We start from the raw sequence: 17753 nt of genomic DNA, 5'->3' as shown, positions 1-17753 counted from the left end.
GAGGGCTGATACCCCTCCATCTAACCAGGGAGAGTCTCAAGTGTTTTCCATGAACATAGTAGAACCCTCAATGCTTCCTTCCTTCAAATAAACTACACCACCAACTTAAATAGTAATCAAATCCATGTGTGCTAAGCAATAACACATAAATAGATTCATACACACACACACACACACACACACACACATACATACACAACTGCACGGATGATGATGAAGATGATGATTCAAGAAACAGCCTTTAGCGTGTGAACGCAACCATAAATACGTGGGCAAATCAAGTGACAGTCAGAGGTCTACAGAAATAGAAAAATACAATTTAAATCAAATAGTTATCTGTCTACAAAAATAGTCAAATAAATATGATTTTTCAAAACGACGACAACGAAAACCCACACATACACGTACGAAGCGACAGTGTTGAACACGGAAAAAGGACTGCGGGTTTCAGTTCCCAGAAACGCCTTCGCTACTTATTCAGAGCGGATGACCGTAATCTGGGTCCAGCGTCTTACACAATACATCAAATAAATTACTATGCAAAAATAAAGATATTTAAATTATCCAATAGACTTAAAATAGGTCGCAATTCTTCTAGAATGAAATAGTACACACACATATACAAAAACAAAAAAAGTGACGTGATTCAAAATAAAATAAAGACTGTTTTGCGTTCGACTCCAAACGTCAGGGAAAGAGGGATTGGTTCTCTCAGAGGAGAAAGGAGAGGAGAGAAATCGAAAAAGGTAGTGCATCACGTGTCCTCCAGAGTCTGGGACACGTCAACAAATAAATATACACATATATAATATACGCAATAAATAAAACACACTGTTGACACTTGAAAGGTTAAATCACATACACGACAGTACGACGAGGGCACTGAATTCTTCACCGAACCCGCCAACACGAGGATATATAGAGTGCAAAAAAGAGCGACAGAAAGAACAGTACAGTACCAAACGGACGGCCGGTCCACTGCTTCTGTAGAGATTGTCCACAAGACTGATCCGATCGGACGCAGAGAATCCCCTGATCGCTCGGAAAATCAAAACGGCTCCGCTACACAAATATAACCGCCGACAGGTTTCCTTTCGTAGCGTCTCTCTCCTCTCTTTTCTCCATGTCTGTTCTTCTTATGATAGCTTTTATATGGAAGCTTTTTTTCCGCCACGTAATAACAATTTTAAAGATAATTGCGACTTATCTCACAATTCTGACTTTATTTCTTGCAATTTTGCAATGACTCTTTGCAGGGAGCTTGATTGACAGGTGATCTGACCAATCACACTTCGCCATCCGCCATTTTGTCCGACAAAGCAGTCGGGAGAGTTAGTAGATCAACATGGGAGGATTTGAGCTTGAGAAGCGGAGTGTACTGACGCCTGTCCGCAGTTAAAACAACATTCCTTCTGATGTTCATTCATGTTTATTTGATGCTATCCCAGATAGCAAACTGACATTGAATCAACGTGGAAACAAAGTTGACGTGACATCGAAACAACATAGTTTTGCTCATCGAATTAACGTTGAATCAACGTCAGACACGCCATTCAACCGCATTTCAACGTTGAATCGATGTTTTATTTTCGACGTAATAACGTTCTGATATACCGACCAAATAGTGAGCGTTGATTCAACGTTGAAATTTGATCGATGATTGATACTGACCTTTACAACTAAAAATCAACATTGAATCGACGTCTCGGATAAATGAACTAGAAGGAAGAGATGATCGGTTCACGAGCAGCTTTAACTGATACTCTACAGCGATCTGACATTAAAGAGCCACAAAACTGTATTTATTGTTTAAATTTCTTTAAAAAAATGACCAAATTTGAAAGGTGAGACTTTATATAATATCAAAAGTAACGAAAAGTAACCTGGTCTGTGTCTGTCAGTGTGTTGTCAGTCTCCTCTCTGCTCCGCGATGTGTTTTTCACTGCGTGAGAACATGGTGTGTGTGAGAGCGGCGTAGCTTGTCGGACATAGTGACAGTAACTAAGGGGAGCGGGTCTTTTGCGAACGGTCAATTGCAATCACGCAATTCAGAGAAAAAAAGTCAGAATTGCAAGATGTAAACTCACAAGTGCGAGGAAAAAAAAGTCTGATTTGTGAGATAAGTCGCAATTACCTTTTTTTATTCCGTAGCGGAAAACAAGCTTCCTTACTTTTTGTCCAGAGATTAAACTAGGAAACGCGGAGCTAGGCTCCGCCCACACACAGACAACGAACGACCACAGGTACAATTCCTTCGCCAGTTCCTACCAACTACACCAGAGCTACCACAGAGAAAAGCTCTTGTCCTGCGCTCCAGCGGCTACTGTAACACGAGGGGTGGACTTCAGGGGTGTTCAGGAAGGGCAAAGGTTAAACGTCGATCCTCTAGATCGTAGAGTTTAAATCGAACTGAAACCTCAATTCATAACTAGACTCACACTGCACGAAGACAAGACACGAAAACCACAGGACAGCACACCGTCTCTTGACTAATTATCGAGTTACAAAATGGCAGAACTCACTACTCTAAAAACTAACGTCACTTCTCTCGTAATAAGTTCGTAAAGGAATCATCACAACAACGCATGCAAAGGTTTACGAAGAATTTTACACTGTTTTTTTTCCTTTCGTTATTAGTAGTGATTATCTAAGAGTCTGACCTTTTTTTTTTCCTCCTCATGCTACATAAATTCCTCTGTTTATCGTTAATATGCATCTTTTTTTTTCTTTCTTATATGTGCTGGTAACCTTTACACTGCATGCAAATGATGTACGGCCACAAACATGCACGAAAGATTTCACATTCTGTGTTTTCATGGCGCCGATCGGCCATGTCGTGCGAGAGGGACTGCATTTCTTGTGTGTGACTTCGCCAGTGACGTCACAATGGCATTTCATAGACACCGACACTATCTATTTGTTACATCCTATATAGCAGCAAAGCTTCTTCTATAGCTTGTGATTAAATTGCAAGAGTAGAGCAACAACAAGCCAGATTAATATTCTGAGGTATTGTCTTTTCTTTCTTTTTTTGCCAGTGGAAAATGGAAAGTCTCAGTAATTCATTATTGAATCATTCCTATTCCTGCTAAGAGCACATTGGAGTGAAAACAACGGGGAGGGGGGGAAATATTACTCCTTTTTTTTCTTGTATTCGGCGGCAAACGTCTCGTTTTCAGGCCGCGCGTTTTGCTACCTTTGGTTCGAGATCCAGGGCAGGCATTAGAGATTACGTCATCAAGAGACAATTGCGCACTTTGCCCACTAGGGGGGGATTTAGCAGCAGACGGACACGCGACGGACAGAACGAATGAACAGAACGGACAGGCTGCCCCCCCAAGCGAAAAACATTCTCGTTTCTACTTTTTTAAATCTCACATATAAAAATAATTTGAAAAAACTACAAAAAATCAATCTCTTTTTTTTTTTTTTTCTCAATCTCCTTTTTAAAAAACACGAAGGTACCACAAAAAAACTCTGTTCGAGCCTGAGATGTGCAGGGAGGGAGGGAGGGAGGAGAAAGAAGTGGTTTGGTGAAATAAACTGAGGCTTGTAGTGTTTCTGGCTGCTACAAAAGATAAAGATATATTTATATATTTATAGACATATATATATTCTCTATATACTGTATACGGTTAATTACTCTATACTGACAGCTTGAGTTCGGGGGGGGTCAAACTAAGCATCTTTTTTTCCCTCCCCGTAGCAGACGCGATGTTTCCGCTTCGTCTTGCATGCTGCCGCTGCCGGCTCTCCAGGGACTCCCGTCTTTAGTTCCAGCGGAAGTGGATCTGGCGGGGACGGTCGGCGCCCTCTTTGACCAGCGGCTTGTGAAACTCGCGTCCGGCGCGGGAGTGTATGTTCGCCCAGCAGAACTCGCAGTAATACTGAAGGCAGGTGACGTTGGCGCAAAAGAACGGGGCGAACTTCCCTCCGCAGCGCGCTCCCTGGCACTCGTCACACAGCTGGTCGTCCAGCACGTACGGCTTCACCTCCACCTGTGTGACGCACAAATAAGACAAACACGCTTGATTTCTACTCTGATAAAGTACAGCAGCTGATGTGGTCATCAATAAACAATAGTGTGGACTATAATGTGACGGGTGAAATAATGATACGTTTATAGCCTTGAATTACTCAAGATCAGTAAATCATTCAAATGTTGTAATACTTAGGGTAAAAATAGGGTATTATGATTTCTAAAAATATGATTACATGTTGTTACTACTGTAAACCACAATGCAATCCCTTAATTGTATCGATTGTGCATTTGTAGTGTACTTCAAATCTTATAAGTTGCAGAATAACAAGGATATTGAATACACTTTCATTATTATGTTTTTTTAAAGTCCCCCTTGTGGTGAAAATCCAGCTTTTAATGTTGTTTATGTGTCTATGTGGTGTTTTTAATCTGCTTTAAGACACACCATGTGTAAATTCATAAGTCGACAGCATTGCTGAGTATTTTCTGCTTAAAACTGCAGTGAACCAAAGAGCGTCTCAAAAACACGGTGTGAAATCGCTGGTGTTTCTGACGTCACACACTACCTTGTAACCAATCAGATCAACGTGTGATCGTCAACCAGTGGATCTCTGAGCTGAGTGAGTGAGTGGAGGCGGGGCTTATTTGCATATTCATAGAACCGCTTATTCAAAATGAGGCAAGGGTGTCGAGTTACATTCAAGATATTTTAAGACATGAATAATTTTTTTATATGTAATTTTGGTGATCAAAAGATGAGTTTTAAGGGATACAATTATTGACTACAGGGGGACTTAACACACTTCAGTAAACTTTTGTGCACATTATAATGTCAAATTAAGTACATGTTAAATAGTCGTTAAAGAAGTACATTTACTGATGCGTTAACTAACATACTAAAGCACATGTAAAGTACTTGATTATAATTTTACCTGTAGTGTGTTATTTGATATAACATTTCAAATTCATTTATTTGAAAAATGTACTAAATTCATTCCAAACTACAAATGCATGACATACAAGTTTCAATAGAAATTACATTAAAGTATATTGTAGTTAACCATAAATACTCGTCGGTACATTCAGCAGTACACTTTACCCATATTTCAAAGACAATAGAAGTCATTATTAAATAAAATATAAAGGACTAAAGAGCTGATTATGGGTCAAAATAAGCTCTAAACTGTATTAAATATGAAATTAAATTATAATGCATTTTCATTTGTTGTGTCAGAAAACATTACATTCAGTTCGCACTTTAGTATATTATTTCTGTAACAAGTGCTGTTTTAAAAATAAGCTGAAGTGCACTTCTTTTCACATAAGATGCACTCATTTTGACCATCTATGTTCAGAGTAATAGAAGAACTGGATGATGTACAGTATTTGTTGTTCCTTGTTATAATGCACCTTTTGCCAAATCTAGCACTTGGGTATTCTATATACAGAAAACTAAAACACAGAATGAATACTATACACAACTGAAATAGCAAGTACAGGTGAAACTCAAAAAATGAGAATATCATGCAAAAGTTCATTTATTTCAGTAATTCAACTTAAAAGGTGAAACTAATATATTATATAGACTCGTTACATGCAAAGTGAGATATTTCAAGCCTTTATTTGTTATAATTTTGATGATTATGGCTTACAGATAATGAAAACCTTTCACAATATTCTAATTTTGATTTCGTGAGTTTCATCAGCTGTAAGCCATAATCATAAAAATTATAACAAATTAAGGCTTGAAATATCTCACTTTGCATGTAATGAGTCTATATAATATATTAGTTTCACCTTTTAAGTTGAATTACTGAAATAAATGAACTTTTGCACGATATTTTTCGAGTTTCACCTGTAAGTGTGCTATTCTGGATGTGGCTAGTCTCAAAGAGTCGCGCGAGTGGCATCTGGTTACCCGTTTGTCGATGTCTCCGTGCTGCAGCTGGACGAACCGGGCGCTGATGGCAGCGATGTAGCTCTGCTGATTGGAGAAGGCCACACGCCCCGCCCCCTTTGGGTACTTCAGCTCGGGGTCCGTGTCGATGCCCGCGTAACACACGCCACCATACAAGCGGTCCATGATCATGGCCAGCTCCACTGCAGAGCACACACACACACACACAGAAAACTCTTTAAACAATAAATAGATAGAGAACATGATTTTAATTTGTCACAATGTTTGAAATAAATTGTGATGATTGGCACAGGTTAGGTGTACCGGCTCTCAGTGGACGTGGCACTCCTCCCACAAAGATGGTTTTGCGAGGGTCCAGCGGCTGAGATCCGTCCATCACGAAATCACTGTCACTCAAGTTCCACGGACGAATCTGGACCTGAAACAAACGCCACACACACATCATGAATGTCAAACAAAGATACACCGCGAAAAAGAAGTTTGCATTTGTAGTGTACTTTAAAAGTGTATACTTCAAAAAACTGTACTAACAGATTATGTAATATTAATTAAAATATTTAATTGTATAAAATGTTTCTTAACACACTTAAATGCACTCCGCAATAATGTCAAATGAAAAGTGTTACTTTAAAATGCATTTTAAAATCGATGTTTTAATAATCTTTTGTTGTGTTTAAAGAAGTACGCTTGTTTTATTTTAAGTGTACTAAATTGCAAATTTATTTAAAACAAATTGTAATTACAAATATATTTATATACATGACACACAATAGAAATGACATTATTAAAGTATATCTTAGTTCACCATAAATGCTTTTCTGTACATTTAACTTTTTAACAACCATACTTCAATAGAAGTAATTATGAAATTACATTTTAAGATGTACTAAAGTCCTACTTAAGCGGATCAAAAAACACTCAGCTACATGAATTTAATATACATTTAAACTATAATACATTTTCATTTAATTGTAAATAACATGTAATCAAGTGTCCGGAGACATCAGTTCGCACTTCAATATATTATTTCTGTAACAAGTATGCTGAAGTGTACTTCTATTTCACAGTCAGGGCATATTCAAGATCAGAGCTGTTCCCAAGCAACAAACACTTCTTTAAAACCCAACGGCGTGTGTTCATTCTCTGTTCTGAACACAAACTGATGTCTTGTTGTGTCACATCCGGTTTAAATAGATCTTAAGGGTGTTTTCACACTCGAGTCCTCTTTAACAAGAACCGAACTCAGACTCCTTTAAGTGGACCAAGAGGTGAACCAAGTGAAAAAGGACCCAGTTCTCTTTACGTTCACACTGTCCCTGAAAGAGGACTCTGATCCTTTTTTGGTCCACTTAAGTAGGAATGTGGTCTCAGACCTCTTTGTGTTCATACTGTTGTGTTCTGGATCTAGTTCAGTGTCAGCTGAAAGCGAGCCGTACTCAGACCGCCTCCCGAGATGGTCTCGGTTCGGTTCGCTTTTAAGAGGTCTGAGATCGTTTGTAGTGAAAAGGCCCTATCACACACCCGGTGTAATGCAGCGCCAGGCAAGTGTGTTTTGCTAATTTCAGCCTGACGCAGTTTTCATTTTTACGTCCTACGTTGTTTAAATAGCAAATGCATTTGCACCCATCTTTGCGCTCATGTGCTGAAGGGCTGAAAACCAGGTGTGTTCAGGCGCATTGTTGGCGCGTTGCGATTTTGAGGAACTGAAATAGACTGCGTCATTGAGCAACTGAAACCTGCTCTAAATGAAATGGCGCAGTTTTTTTAATTTGTTATTTAAAGATCGCATTAGTAATGTGTGCCACTAGGCAGGTCCACAACGCGCGTACACTCTTCTAATTAAACACGCACAGGGACCACCGCGCAGCATCACACAAACTAGCCAAATATTTAAAATAAAAGGATTACAATGTAAAAGATTATTATTGTGTACATAAAGACATGGTGGAATCCGGCTTGTCCAGTAGATGGTGCGCTTTAACCTCGCGCGCGAGCCGATCCGTTTTCTCGTTAGAGAAGCGTTCAGTTTTTCCGCTTGCAAATCCCGCCATGTAAATAGCGAATCCGCCATGGCGCGATCGCAACTGGCTTTTAAAGGCAATGGGAGATGAGACTCTGATTGGTTTATTGCACGTTACGCCCCAAAACACACCCATTACTCATTAGGAGAATAGGGACAACCCTTTTACACCATGCGCCAGCCATTTTTCCCATCGCTAAACTAGCAAAATTCGGACACGCCCTCAGTACACTTGCGCTTAGATCGCTATAGGGCCCAGTGTGTGGACTCACAGGCTTGTCTTTGATGGTGGGGCTGGACACACACAGGTAGAGTTTGCCATCCTCCTCCAGACAGGCTTCGATCAGGGCCTGCACCGAGCTCTCCTCTTGAAACAGGAGGAAGGCGTAACCTAGACAAAAGCCCACCACACAGTCCATCCGTCAATCAAAGGATGGCGAATTTGATGGTGATAAAGTATAGCAGGGTTTTGATGTCTCAGAGTTTACTGTTATTTTATAAAGCAGTAATAATCACAGTGCAGTATGTACATGCAGATTTACATTAATGCGGTGATTTTTCTAGACGTACCTTTAGGAGGGAAGTAGGACTTGCTCTCTGCTTTGTGCGGCCAATCAACAACCAGGTGACCAAAGCGCCGAAAACTGCTTGTGATTTCATCTGTGTGAAAGATGAGAGACTGAGAATCAGAGAGAGATGCAGGAGCTTTTGCATACAGGAAACACAATGACTTTAATCTGCACGAGTAGAGGAGAATCAAACATCGGGTCAAAGTCTCTTGCGTTATGTTTCGGTGTGGCCCTGATCGATATATCTGCAAGGTGAGGGATCAGTATTTGAGTCCGGCCAAATTCTCTTCAGACGGACAGTAAATCAACATCTCTCATCAGCGGCAGCCATTTTGTTTGCTGATCTGCTCTGGGTTTTAAGTGTCTCGGTGCTGTTATCGAGTGATCTGCTACCAGAGAGATGTCAGAAAGATGTCAGTGGCTTCAGGGCGAGACTGAAAGTGTTTTGTACGGTACATCTGAACGACTGTGGATCAGAGCTTGACAGCAAAGAAGACGAAACCAGAGAGTGTAAGAACCGGTGACGAGTTTCCTGCTTTCTAAAGCATTCATTAAGAGTTGATATAATATAATATAATATAATATAATATAATATAATATAATATAATATAATATAATTCAATCAATGAGACGAAGTGAAATACAATATTGCATATTTATAAAAATACATTTTTAGGAATCCATTATTGTAAATTCTATAATAATAATTAATATATAATATAATATAAGGGAAATGTAATATTATTAAAAAATATATATAATTCATTATTATAAATTCTATAATAATAATTAATATATAATATAAGGGAAATGTAATATTATAAAAAAAAAAATTTAGATCCATTATTATAAATTCTATAATAATAATTAATATATAATATAAGGGAAATGTAATATTATAAAATATATTTTTTTTAGAATCCATTATTATAAATCCTATAATAATAATAATTAATATATAATATAATATAAGTGAAATGTAATATTATAAAAAAAATAGAATCCATTATTATAAATTCTATAATAATAATTAATATATAATGTAAGGAAAATGTAATATTATAAAATAAAATATATTTTTTAGAATCCATTATAACACATTATATTAATTCTGTAATAGAATAGAATAGAATTGTATAATTATTATAATATATTTGTTTTAATTAATCCAGTTCATTGGACTGCCAAACAGAGAGGAGGTGTACAAACAAAAGCTGCCTTCAAAAACATCTAGACGGCGTGAAATATCATATAATCATATTATTATAATTATATAATAAAATAATATAACATTTTCAGAATCCATTATTATCAATTATTTAATATAAATATATGTAAAATATAAAAATATATTAAAATTATAATTTAACATCATTTTAGAATTTATTTTTGTAAAAATTGTTTTTTTATTACCGGTAATTGGACTGCCATACAAAAAGGTGTACAAACATAAAATACTTTCAAAAACCTCTAGACTGAATTAAATTAAATAAACAAATACATCAATTAACTAATTAAAATGTTTAAAATATAATATTGTTGATTTTGAAATATTTTATGTGGCATTTTAAACATCACAATTACATGTGTGTACGTTATGAATATCTCCCATGAATGCAAGCGTGACAGTTGACGGACCTTCATCGATGTCCGGGGGCAGGCCGCCCACAAACACTTTGCGGGAGAACCTCTCGATGCGCTCCCCGTTCTGATGGGGGTAACAGTGAGGAGACCCCAGGACCCCCGGGACACCCTGGTTGCCGTGGCCGTCGTCCAGGAGACCGTCGTCAATGGGGAAGAGGGAGGAGCGTCCTGTTAAAGAGTGATTGACAGGTGAGACACAAACGGCATCTTCTGACACGGGAAAGTGTCAAATCAATATACATCATGTTAGTAAGTGGTTATTCATGTCTGAGGTGCAATAGGACACAAACTCGTTTATCGTAGCACATTTGTCTCTGACTAGCTCTGAATGTGGTTTGAGAGATCGGTTCAGTTGTGATCAGACCACCCGATATAGATATATAATGCCAGTATAATTATTTTATGTGTCAATAATGCCTGTTTGCATCATGAACTGCGCAGTTCTCAGTCATCACAAGCCTCGAAAACACACGTAAGACTTGTGATCATACTGATAAACTGATCAAGTTATTTCTAGTGGTCAATGAAGATAGAAATGTCACAGCGTACACACATATACACCGTACACAGACACATCCATGCTAACACAGATAGCGTAATGAACAGAGGTTTACCTCGTCGTCTCCCATAGCTCCTGGCTGCATGTGAACAGAAACAATACAGAACACTATGAAACAGCGGGCCGAACGCTTCACTTCATGAGTGTGTATACAGATAAAGGTTTATTGATGAAATGTTCAGTACAGCGGGTCATCGTGGCTAGACGTAGCGATGGGCGATGTGACCAAAATCTCATACAACTTACAACGATATTTATCATGTTTTTGGCTGGAAATAAAGCTAAGACACCAAGCTTCTTGACACCAGTAAAATGTCACAAGACGATACCAATGTTAATACCACAGCAAAAACTAATACTAGCCTAATTAATGTTAGGGTGTGTTCACACTTGTAGTTCGGTTCGCTTATTCCTGACCAAAAATAAATAAAAACATTTAGTCATTGTCCGCTTAGCATTCACTTTGGCATTTTAACACTGAACCTAAAGACACCAAACCTAAAGGCACAGGGATACTTTATGTTCACGAGCTGGGGTGCGTTTCCCGAAAGCATCGTTAGCCAACTATGGTCGCAAGCTCCGTCGTTATCAGCAGTTCAACGATTTGGTGTTTCCCGAAACCATCGTTCCAACAAACGTTCGCAAACAGCATCGCAAACTTGTGTGGTTGAGATGTAGACTGAATAAATCCTTATCTTTAGCTAAATAAGCAAGCTGACATTCAGTACAACCCGTGTTATTTATTCAGAATACATACAAATGTAATTTACGTCTTTTAGTTTGTCAAGAGATTTAAAGCACCGGTTTTGAAGACTGCGCATGTGTGAACGCGCTCTACTGTGTAAGAACGAGCCAAATATTGAGTCTGGTAATAAAGCAAAATTAGAAATGGTCTTCGGATGCCATGTCTGTAACTTATATGACAAAATCTAGCGTTAATTCGATCTCAAACAGATTAATTAAAATAAGTTATTAGTCCACCACGTGCGATACGTCATAAACCAACGTGGTTGAACGATTCTTTGAGACATACGGTTTCGGGAAACAGTCGTGACTAGCTAGTTGATTTCTCCAACGATGCATCGTACTATGGTAGTTAAGCAGCGAGCGATATAGTTGTACGGGAAACGCACCCCTGATTGGTCGGCTTTTATGACGTATATTCCGTCACGGAGCTTAATGAACATCCAGAGCAATGATGTATTCTGGGATAAAAGCACTCGTTGAATGTGTGTGTAGCTACATATGATGGTATTTGGACCCGCTGAGAACTCGTGAAGAGCTTATATAATGTGTAAATGAGATTAAACAGCGTCAGGAATCCCTCCGTCACACACACATGAAGATCTGCTGTGAGGAGACCCGGTTCTGATCCTGAAACTGTGATGGGAAACATCACGACTATAGTGAGAAAAAACTGGTGCGGTGGAGCATTTTAGGGGCGCATCTTGTGACATCATGTCCTGTTGTTGGTGCGTTTACATGTCTTTGTGTTCATATTTCAGTCGAACCGCACCAGAGTTCGTTTATATGTGGATCGAGTCTCATCTTTTCAGCGTCTCGGTCCGCTTGTTTGGTGGCACCAGGGTTCAGACGGCAGCGTTCACACTTATTCAACTGAACCGCACTAACAGAGCAATCACACCAGAGTTCGAATTAATCCAACCAAACATGCCACGTGTGAACACACCTTCAGTAACAATCACATTAAAACAACAGTAAGAAATACTACAGAAGTTGAATAAAGTAATTGAAAGTAAAATAAAACACTGCATAGTCTTCACTGTATTAAACTAAACATTAAAGCTACTAAATATTTGTTTTCTATTAGGCCACTGTCACTTTAAGACCTAATGACCCGATCCAATATACTGACACACATCAGCTGTTCACGATAAAGACACTGACTGTGTGTATGTGTATTCTTGCCAAGACAAGCATTTTGACAAATGTTTGTGTGTATTTGACCATTTAGGCGCTACTCCAAATTCGTACAATATGATTAATAAAAAAACGTATGAATTGTATAAAAAAAAAGTTGCATGTTCATCATGCATGAATTTGCATACAACATAAAATAGTTGTGAATTGTCATGAGACAGAACGGCGGCTTACTGTATTTCTCAACAATCAGGACTGTTTAAACTGACATGAATGGTATTTAAAATAATAATAATGAACCGGTTACACCGCCCTGCCCTAGCTAGACCAGCATCAAAACCAGTAAACTGGTCTTTTCAGATGACTGAAGGTTCAATGTAAAGGTTGTGCTCAAGATTTGAACTGTGATAGTTTCTCTTAAGAGGAGTGCTTTTCTTTTCTTTTTTGAACCAAGTGAAGAAACAGGACTGAAGCCTCACTGCCGTCATCCCTCAAAGCACAATACTCCAGAAATCCTCTTCCCACTGTTGTGTCACTCCATATAATCACATGGCAGACAGCACATGCTCCAGTGGATCAGCTGACTAACATTAGTGACTGCTCTTAGACATCATGTGACCTATACTAGCACACGTCCTTCTCGCTCATGTGACCCAAACTAGCAGCAAAACCAGTTCAGCAGCACATAAGTCTGTCAGAGCTGTGGGGCAGAGGGCTATGAACATGCTCAGGTTGGTCCCAATCCCATTACCCCTCTTTTACCCCCAATATTTTTGTCTACACTTCACTTTGATATAAAACAAGTGTTCAAGCCTTTCAAAGTACACTCCATTGAGTGTGAGTGTAGATGGACACTGTCTATAGAGGACCTTTCTTTTTAAACTGTCAAATCACGTGCATATGCGCTGTTGTCAGGACAGACGTGAAAATCTAGCTACACGCGGACTGTGCACTCTTAAAAATAAAAGTTACAAAATGTTTTTTTTTCAGTGATGCGATAGAAGAACACTTTTTGGTTCCCAAAATAACCTTTAAGTGAACAGGTCACTCTAAAAAAAAAAAAGGTTCCTCGAGGTTCTATATAGAACCCTGGTGTTCTGTACTTGGCCAATAGAACCTTTTACAAAAAAAAAAAATGGTTCTATGTAGGAGAGCAAAGAACCTTTTTTGGAGAGCAAAGAACCTTTTTTATTAAAATGGTTCTATAATTCATGTTTTATGACTGAAGTGTAAACAAAACATTACACAATATGTATAGGCCTACACAACACATTCACAAAGCTTTTTGAATGACTGCTGTAGTCAAACACAAGTCAATATTAATATCTAGTCAATGTATGATTTGAGCTTTCTTTATGCACGTTTATACATTAGCATGAAACTTATATTTCCTAATACATTATAGTTTGCCTTTTTGACAAATAGTGTAAATTTATGTATTAGATGTTTTAATTGTTCATGTATTGTTTTTTTATCTGCATTTGTCAAATATCAAAAAATGATTTGTTTTTCCTCATTTCAGAGATACATGTAAAAGTTAAGTACTGTACATGTACATATAGTACATAAACAAGCTTATGTATGTTTATTGCAAAGTGAAAATGCTTAAATTAAATAATTCAAATAAATGGTTTAATGTAATTAAACATCTTTAATGTAAAAAAAAGTTTGCTGTCTAATACAGAGTATACAGAGGTGCAATTTTTAAATATGACACTAATATTTTTGTATAATCAATTGAATAAATGTATTTTTAGAATTTTCTGGATTGGTTATATTTTCTTATTCAATAATAATTAACTTGTTTAATAATAAAGTACCCTTAAATGGTTCTAGAACCATCTAACTTGGATTCAAAGAACCATTTGGTGTTCTTTTTTTTTCTGGAACCCATTAAAATGGTTCTATATAGAAACTCTAAATAGTATGCTATCTGAACCACATTATCTAAGTTTGGCAACAGATAAAAGTTGTGATAACAAATCAAGAAAATATTTTTTTCACAGTGAAGTTTGAAAGAGGCAAATAATGTTCATGTCATGAAGTTAGCTTTGAATATCAAACATGGAGATGAAAAAACAAGGATTGTTGCTGCTTGCTAAATGCAAAACATTCTGCAGTCGCCTTAACAAAAAAAATTAAGTTGAAAAGACTGTTTAACTGTTACTGATTAGATGAACAAAAGTAAAAGTTAAAAGTTGAAATTAAAAATATATAAATAAAAGTTGACTTTAATTGGAGCAAATTAGTTGAGCTAACTTTAAAAGTTTAGTGTGATATGTTGTCTTATTTTTTTTAGTTGGCTCAACTTTTTTTTTTTTTTTTTTAGTTACCATGACAGGAATTTTTAAGTTCAAAACACTACCTATAACTCAGATGAATAAAAGTATTTAAGTTGACTTTAATTGGAGCGAATTAGTTTAGTTAACTTAAAAAGTTGAAAGTGATAGGTTGCCTTATTTTTTTAAGTTAGCACAATTTACAGTGTAGTGGTCGAATGGTATATTGCCAAGGTCAATATATCAGTTGATATTTTTAATCATCGCCATTGGCCGTTACATATTTTGGTGAGATTTTGATTTTGACAGCAAAACACCTCCGTTATATTGTCATTTTCTGCTCATCCGGCACTTTGCAACAACACGACTTTCGGCACGTTTTCTATAACAACGTCTGACGTTTACGTTTTACATGGAGTGTAAAATGTCACATGAACTACGGGAAAAAGATTTCCAGAAATGCGATTTGAATAGGATTTCAAACCACATGAATGTAGTTCAAAACGGATTTGTAAATCAATTTTCTTTATATATGTCGACGACTGGACCAATTCCAACTCCCAAATGGATAGATCTGGCTCAGGTCAATCCATCAGTGTAAATCTGTGGGCGGTCCATTAGACTAATATCGTATGTGTAATGCTTCTGGTTAGGAGTTAGTTCAGATTACTAACCCTAAATATGTGCCATAGTGATGCTTGTCTTGGTAAACACCACTGATTAAAGACACAAAGCAAACAAAAAGAAAGCCTTTTGGCTACAATCACAGTTATTTTTAGAGTATAATCAATGATGATCCAATTATCCAAAAAAGGAAAGCAACAGCTGTTTCTGAAATATGGCATCACAAGAGAGCAAACCACAATTTTGCAAGGCTTCAGAGACTGTGATCTAAAGCGAGCGTAGCCAAACACAATGAGCAAGAGTTCAGTCACGCTGGCTAAAAATGGACGGAGCCCTCTGGATACAGCGAGCTGATTGGTCAGCCAAGACTGCAATACACTATGCATAAAATGCGAAATTGTTGAAATTCCATTACGACGTAATTCAAAATGCGAAAGTATCTGTAACATAACATTACGACAGCAATATGGCACAAACATAAATGAGTTAAACATTTAAGAGTGGCAAAGTGAGCCAACTGTGGTAATATGACTAACAAAACAAGTATGAACGACTTTAAACCAAAGGACATGCAGAGTCTTTCAGATTGACAGATGAAGACATCAAGCATCAAACTACATTGGGGCCTCAATTATAAAACATAAAACCCTTCCTTAAAATCTTCTTTAAAATAATGTTGTGTGGTCCAAAGGTATACAGTCAGTGACCTTCAATGTTCTTCAGACCATGCTGAACGTTTAAAGGTTTAGCAGCAATTAAATAGCATTATAAGTACTATAATAACAATAGTTGAGGTCAGGATGCTATGCTAACAGACATCCAGTCATGCTAAAACACACAGTACCAGAGTATGTCACGTCATCAGTGGGAATAGTAGTTCATCAAACACATCTAGATTCGCAGATTCCCGTGTTTTTCTCAAGATGGCCTCTGCTACACACAGGCATTTTACAGAGAGAAGAAAAACAAAAAACTGTAGCTCACTGTCATAATTACCATTGAGCATGAGTAGGCCATCAGCGCCGGGGTGGGGACATCCCACACGGCCTGAACATGAGAGAGGAGACAGAGACAGAGAGAGAGCAGTATGAAACGTGGAGCCATGTGTCAATCTTACAACACCTAGAGACATGCCTATGTGGGGAGCAGCGTTAGACATCTAGAGAAGGCAAACCCAGATCGCACTGTTACGATCTCGGTGGAACAGACCTGGAAAATCATAGCGTTAGCTTAGCATTATGCTAAAAACAGAGAATGAATAGGGAGTTGGTTCTCTCATGCGCTTTACATAAAGATTGTATCTAGCATCCAAATCAGCCATAGAGCGCAACAGTCGGGTTTCTGAAGTAAAATCTAAATAAAAACCTTTCCTTTTTTTCCATATAGATTTTCAACGATAATTTATAAACCTTTAAAGACAAGAACTGCTGAACTCAGAGGTTGTTAATAGACCCCTATGGGAAAAATTTATGGGAAAAAATACTTCCAGAACCGAAGCAGCTTGCACTAATGCACTTTATTAAAGACCCATTCACACAACGGATGATAACTATATCAATAACTACAAAGTTTTAATAATCGTTTTCATTTTATGAGAATGGTGAGGTCCACACCACAGTTATTATGATAAAGACACAAAGGAACGACATCACTGGAATCACTTACAGATAAAACATTTTCTAGCTGATTAACGATTAAAACATTGACGGCCAATCAGAACTTGGCTCGGGCATTTAAAGTGGCCGACGACAAAACTGCAGCGTGCGCATATAATACACAGAACGTTATGGTTTGCTGGTGTGGAGCTAATATAGTTATCATCATTCTCTGTATGAACGGGGCTCAATAGGTTTTGAAACAGAGCCCCTTTCTCTCATGAGGAATGTTTCTAGCAATGATGAACTAGCTTTGCTGTGTTATTAAGGTCATCCTTAAGTTCGACCCCAGTCACATGACAGACGCAAACATAGAGAATCCGAAGATCTGTCACATGACACATCCCAGTTTAACATGTGAGCACTTCCCTTTGAAAAATTCCCTTTGAATTGTTGTTGCAAAATCTGCAAATTCCCAGGTAATGTTATCTAGCCTGCTAGTGCTAACATACACAAGGTTTTGTTGAAATTGCAAAAAATCATCTTGAAAGCACCAGTAAAAACAATTTGAAAACAACAAACCAGTCATAAATTGTTTGCATTGTGTGCCATTGTTTTCAAGCAAGAGTTTTTATGAATTTATGAGTTACTTAATTTCTAGATTTCTAGATGCAAATGTTCT

The 17753-nt window shown here is 37.6% G+C and overlaps 1 protein-coding gene across 3 annotated transcripts in view; it reads right to left on the bottom strand.

Annotated features, from left to right (window-relative positions):
- Window positions 1-3017: 3017 nt before the first annotated feature.
- cpeb2 (cytoplasmic polyadenylation element binding protein 2) overlaps window positions 3018-17753 on the bottom strand; it is a 35148-nt gene continuing 20412 nt past the window's right edge. Inside the window, exons 4-11 of one of the 3 annotated variants that reach the window (XM_079588194.1) lie at window positions 16473-16523; window positions 10748-10771; window positions 10128-10301; window positions 8491-8580; window positions 8193-8311; window positions 6204-6318; window positions 5901-6082; window positions 3018-3998 (exon numbers count right to left, since the gene is read on the bottom strand). In XM_079588194.1, the coding sequence (XP_079444320.1) occupies window positions 3771-3998; window positions 5901-6082; window positions 6204-6318; window positions 8193-8311; window positions 8491-8580; window positions 10128-10301; window positions 10748-10771; window positions 16473-16523 (983 nt within the window). In that variant the 3' untranslated portion in view covers window positions 3018-3770. The remainder of the gene's footprint in view (window positions 3999-5900; window positions 6083-6203; window positions 6319-8192; window positions 8312-8490; window positions 8581-10127; window positions 10302-10747; window positions 10772-16472; window positions 16524-17753) is intronic. The other 2 variants (XM_079588195.1, XM_079588196.1) reach the window with 2 other exon arrangements.

The sequence above is a fragment of the Phoxinus phoxinus genome (genome assembly GCF_949152265.1).
Source record: "Phoxinus phoxinus genome assembly, chromosome: 18".
Lineage (NCBI taxonomy): Eukaryota > Metazoa > Chordata > Actinopteri > Cypriniformes > Leuciscidae > Phoxinus > Phoxinus phoxinus.
The sequence above is the reverse complement of the archived record's forward strand: the minus strand, read 5'-3'. Positions and strand labels throughout refer to the sequence as shown.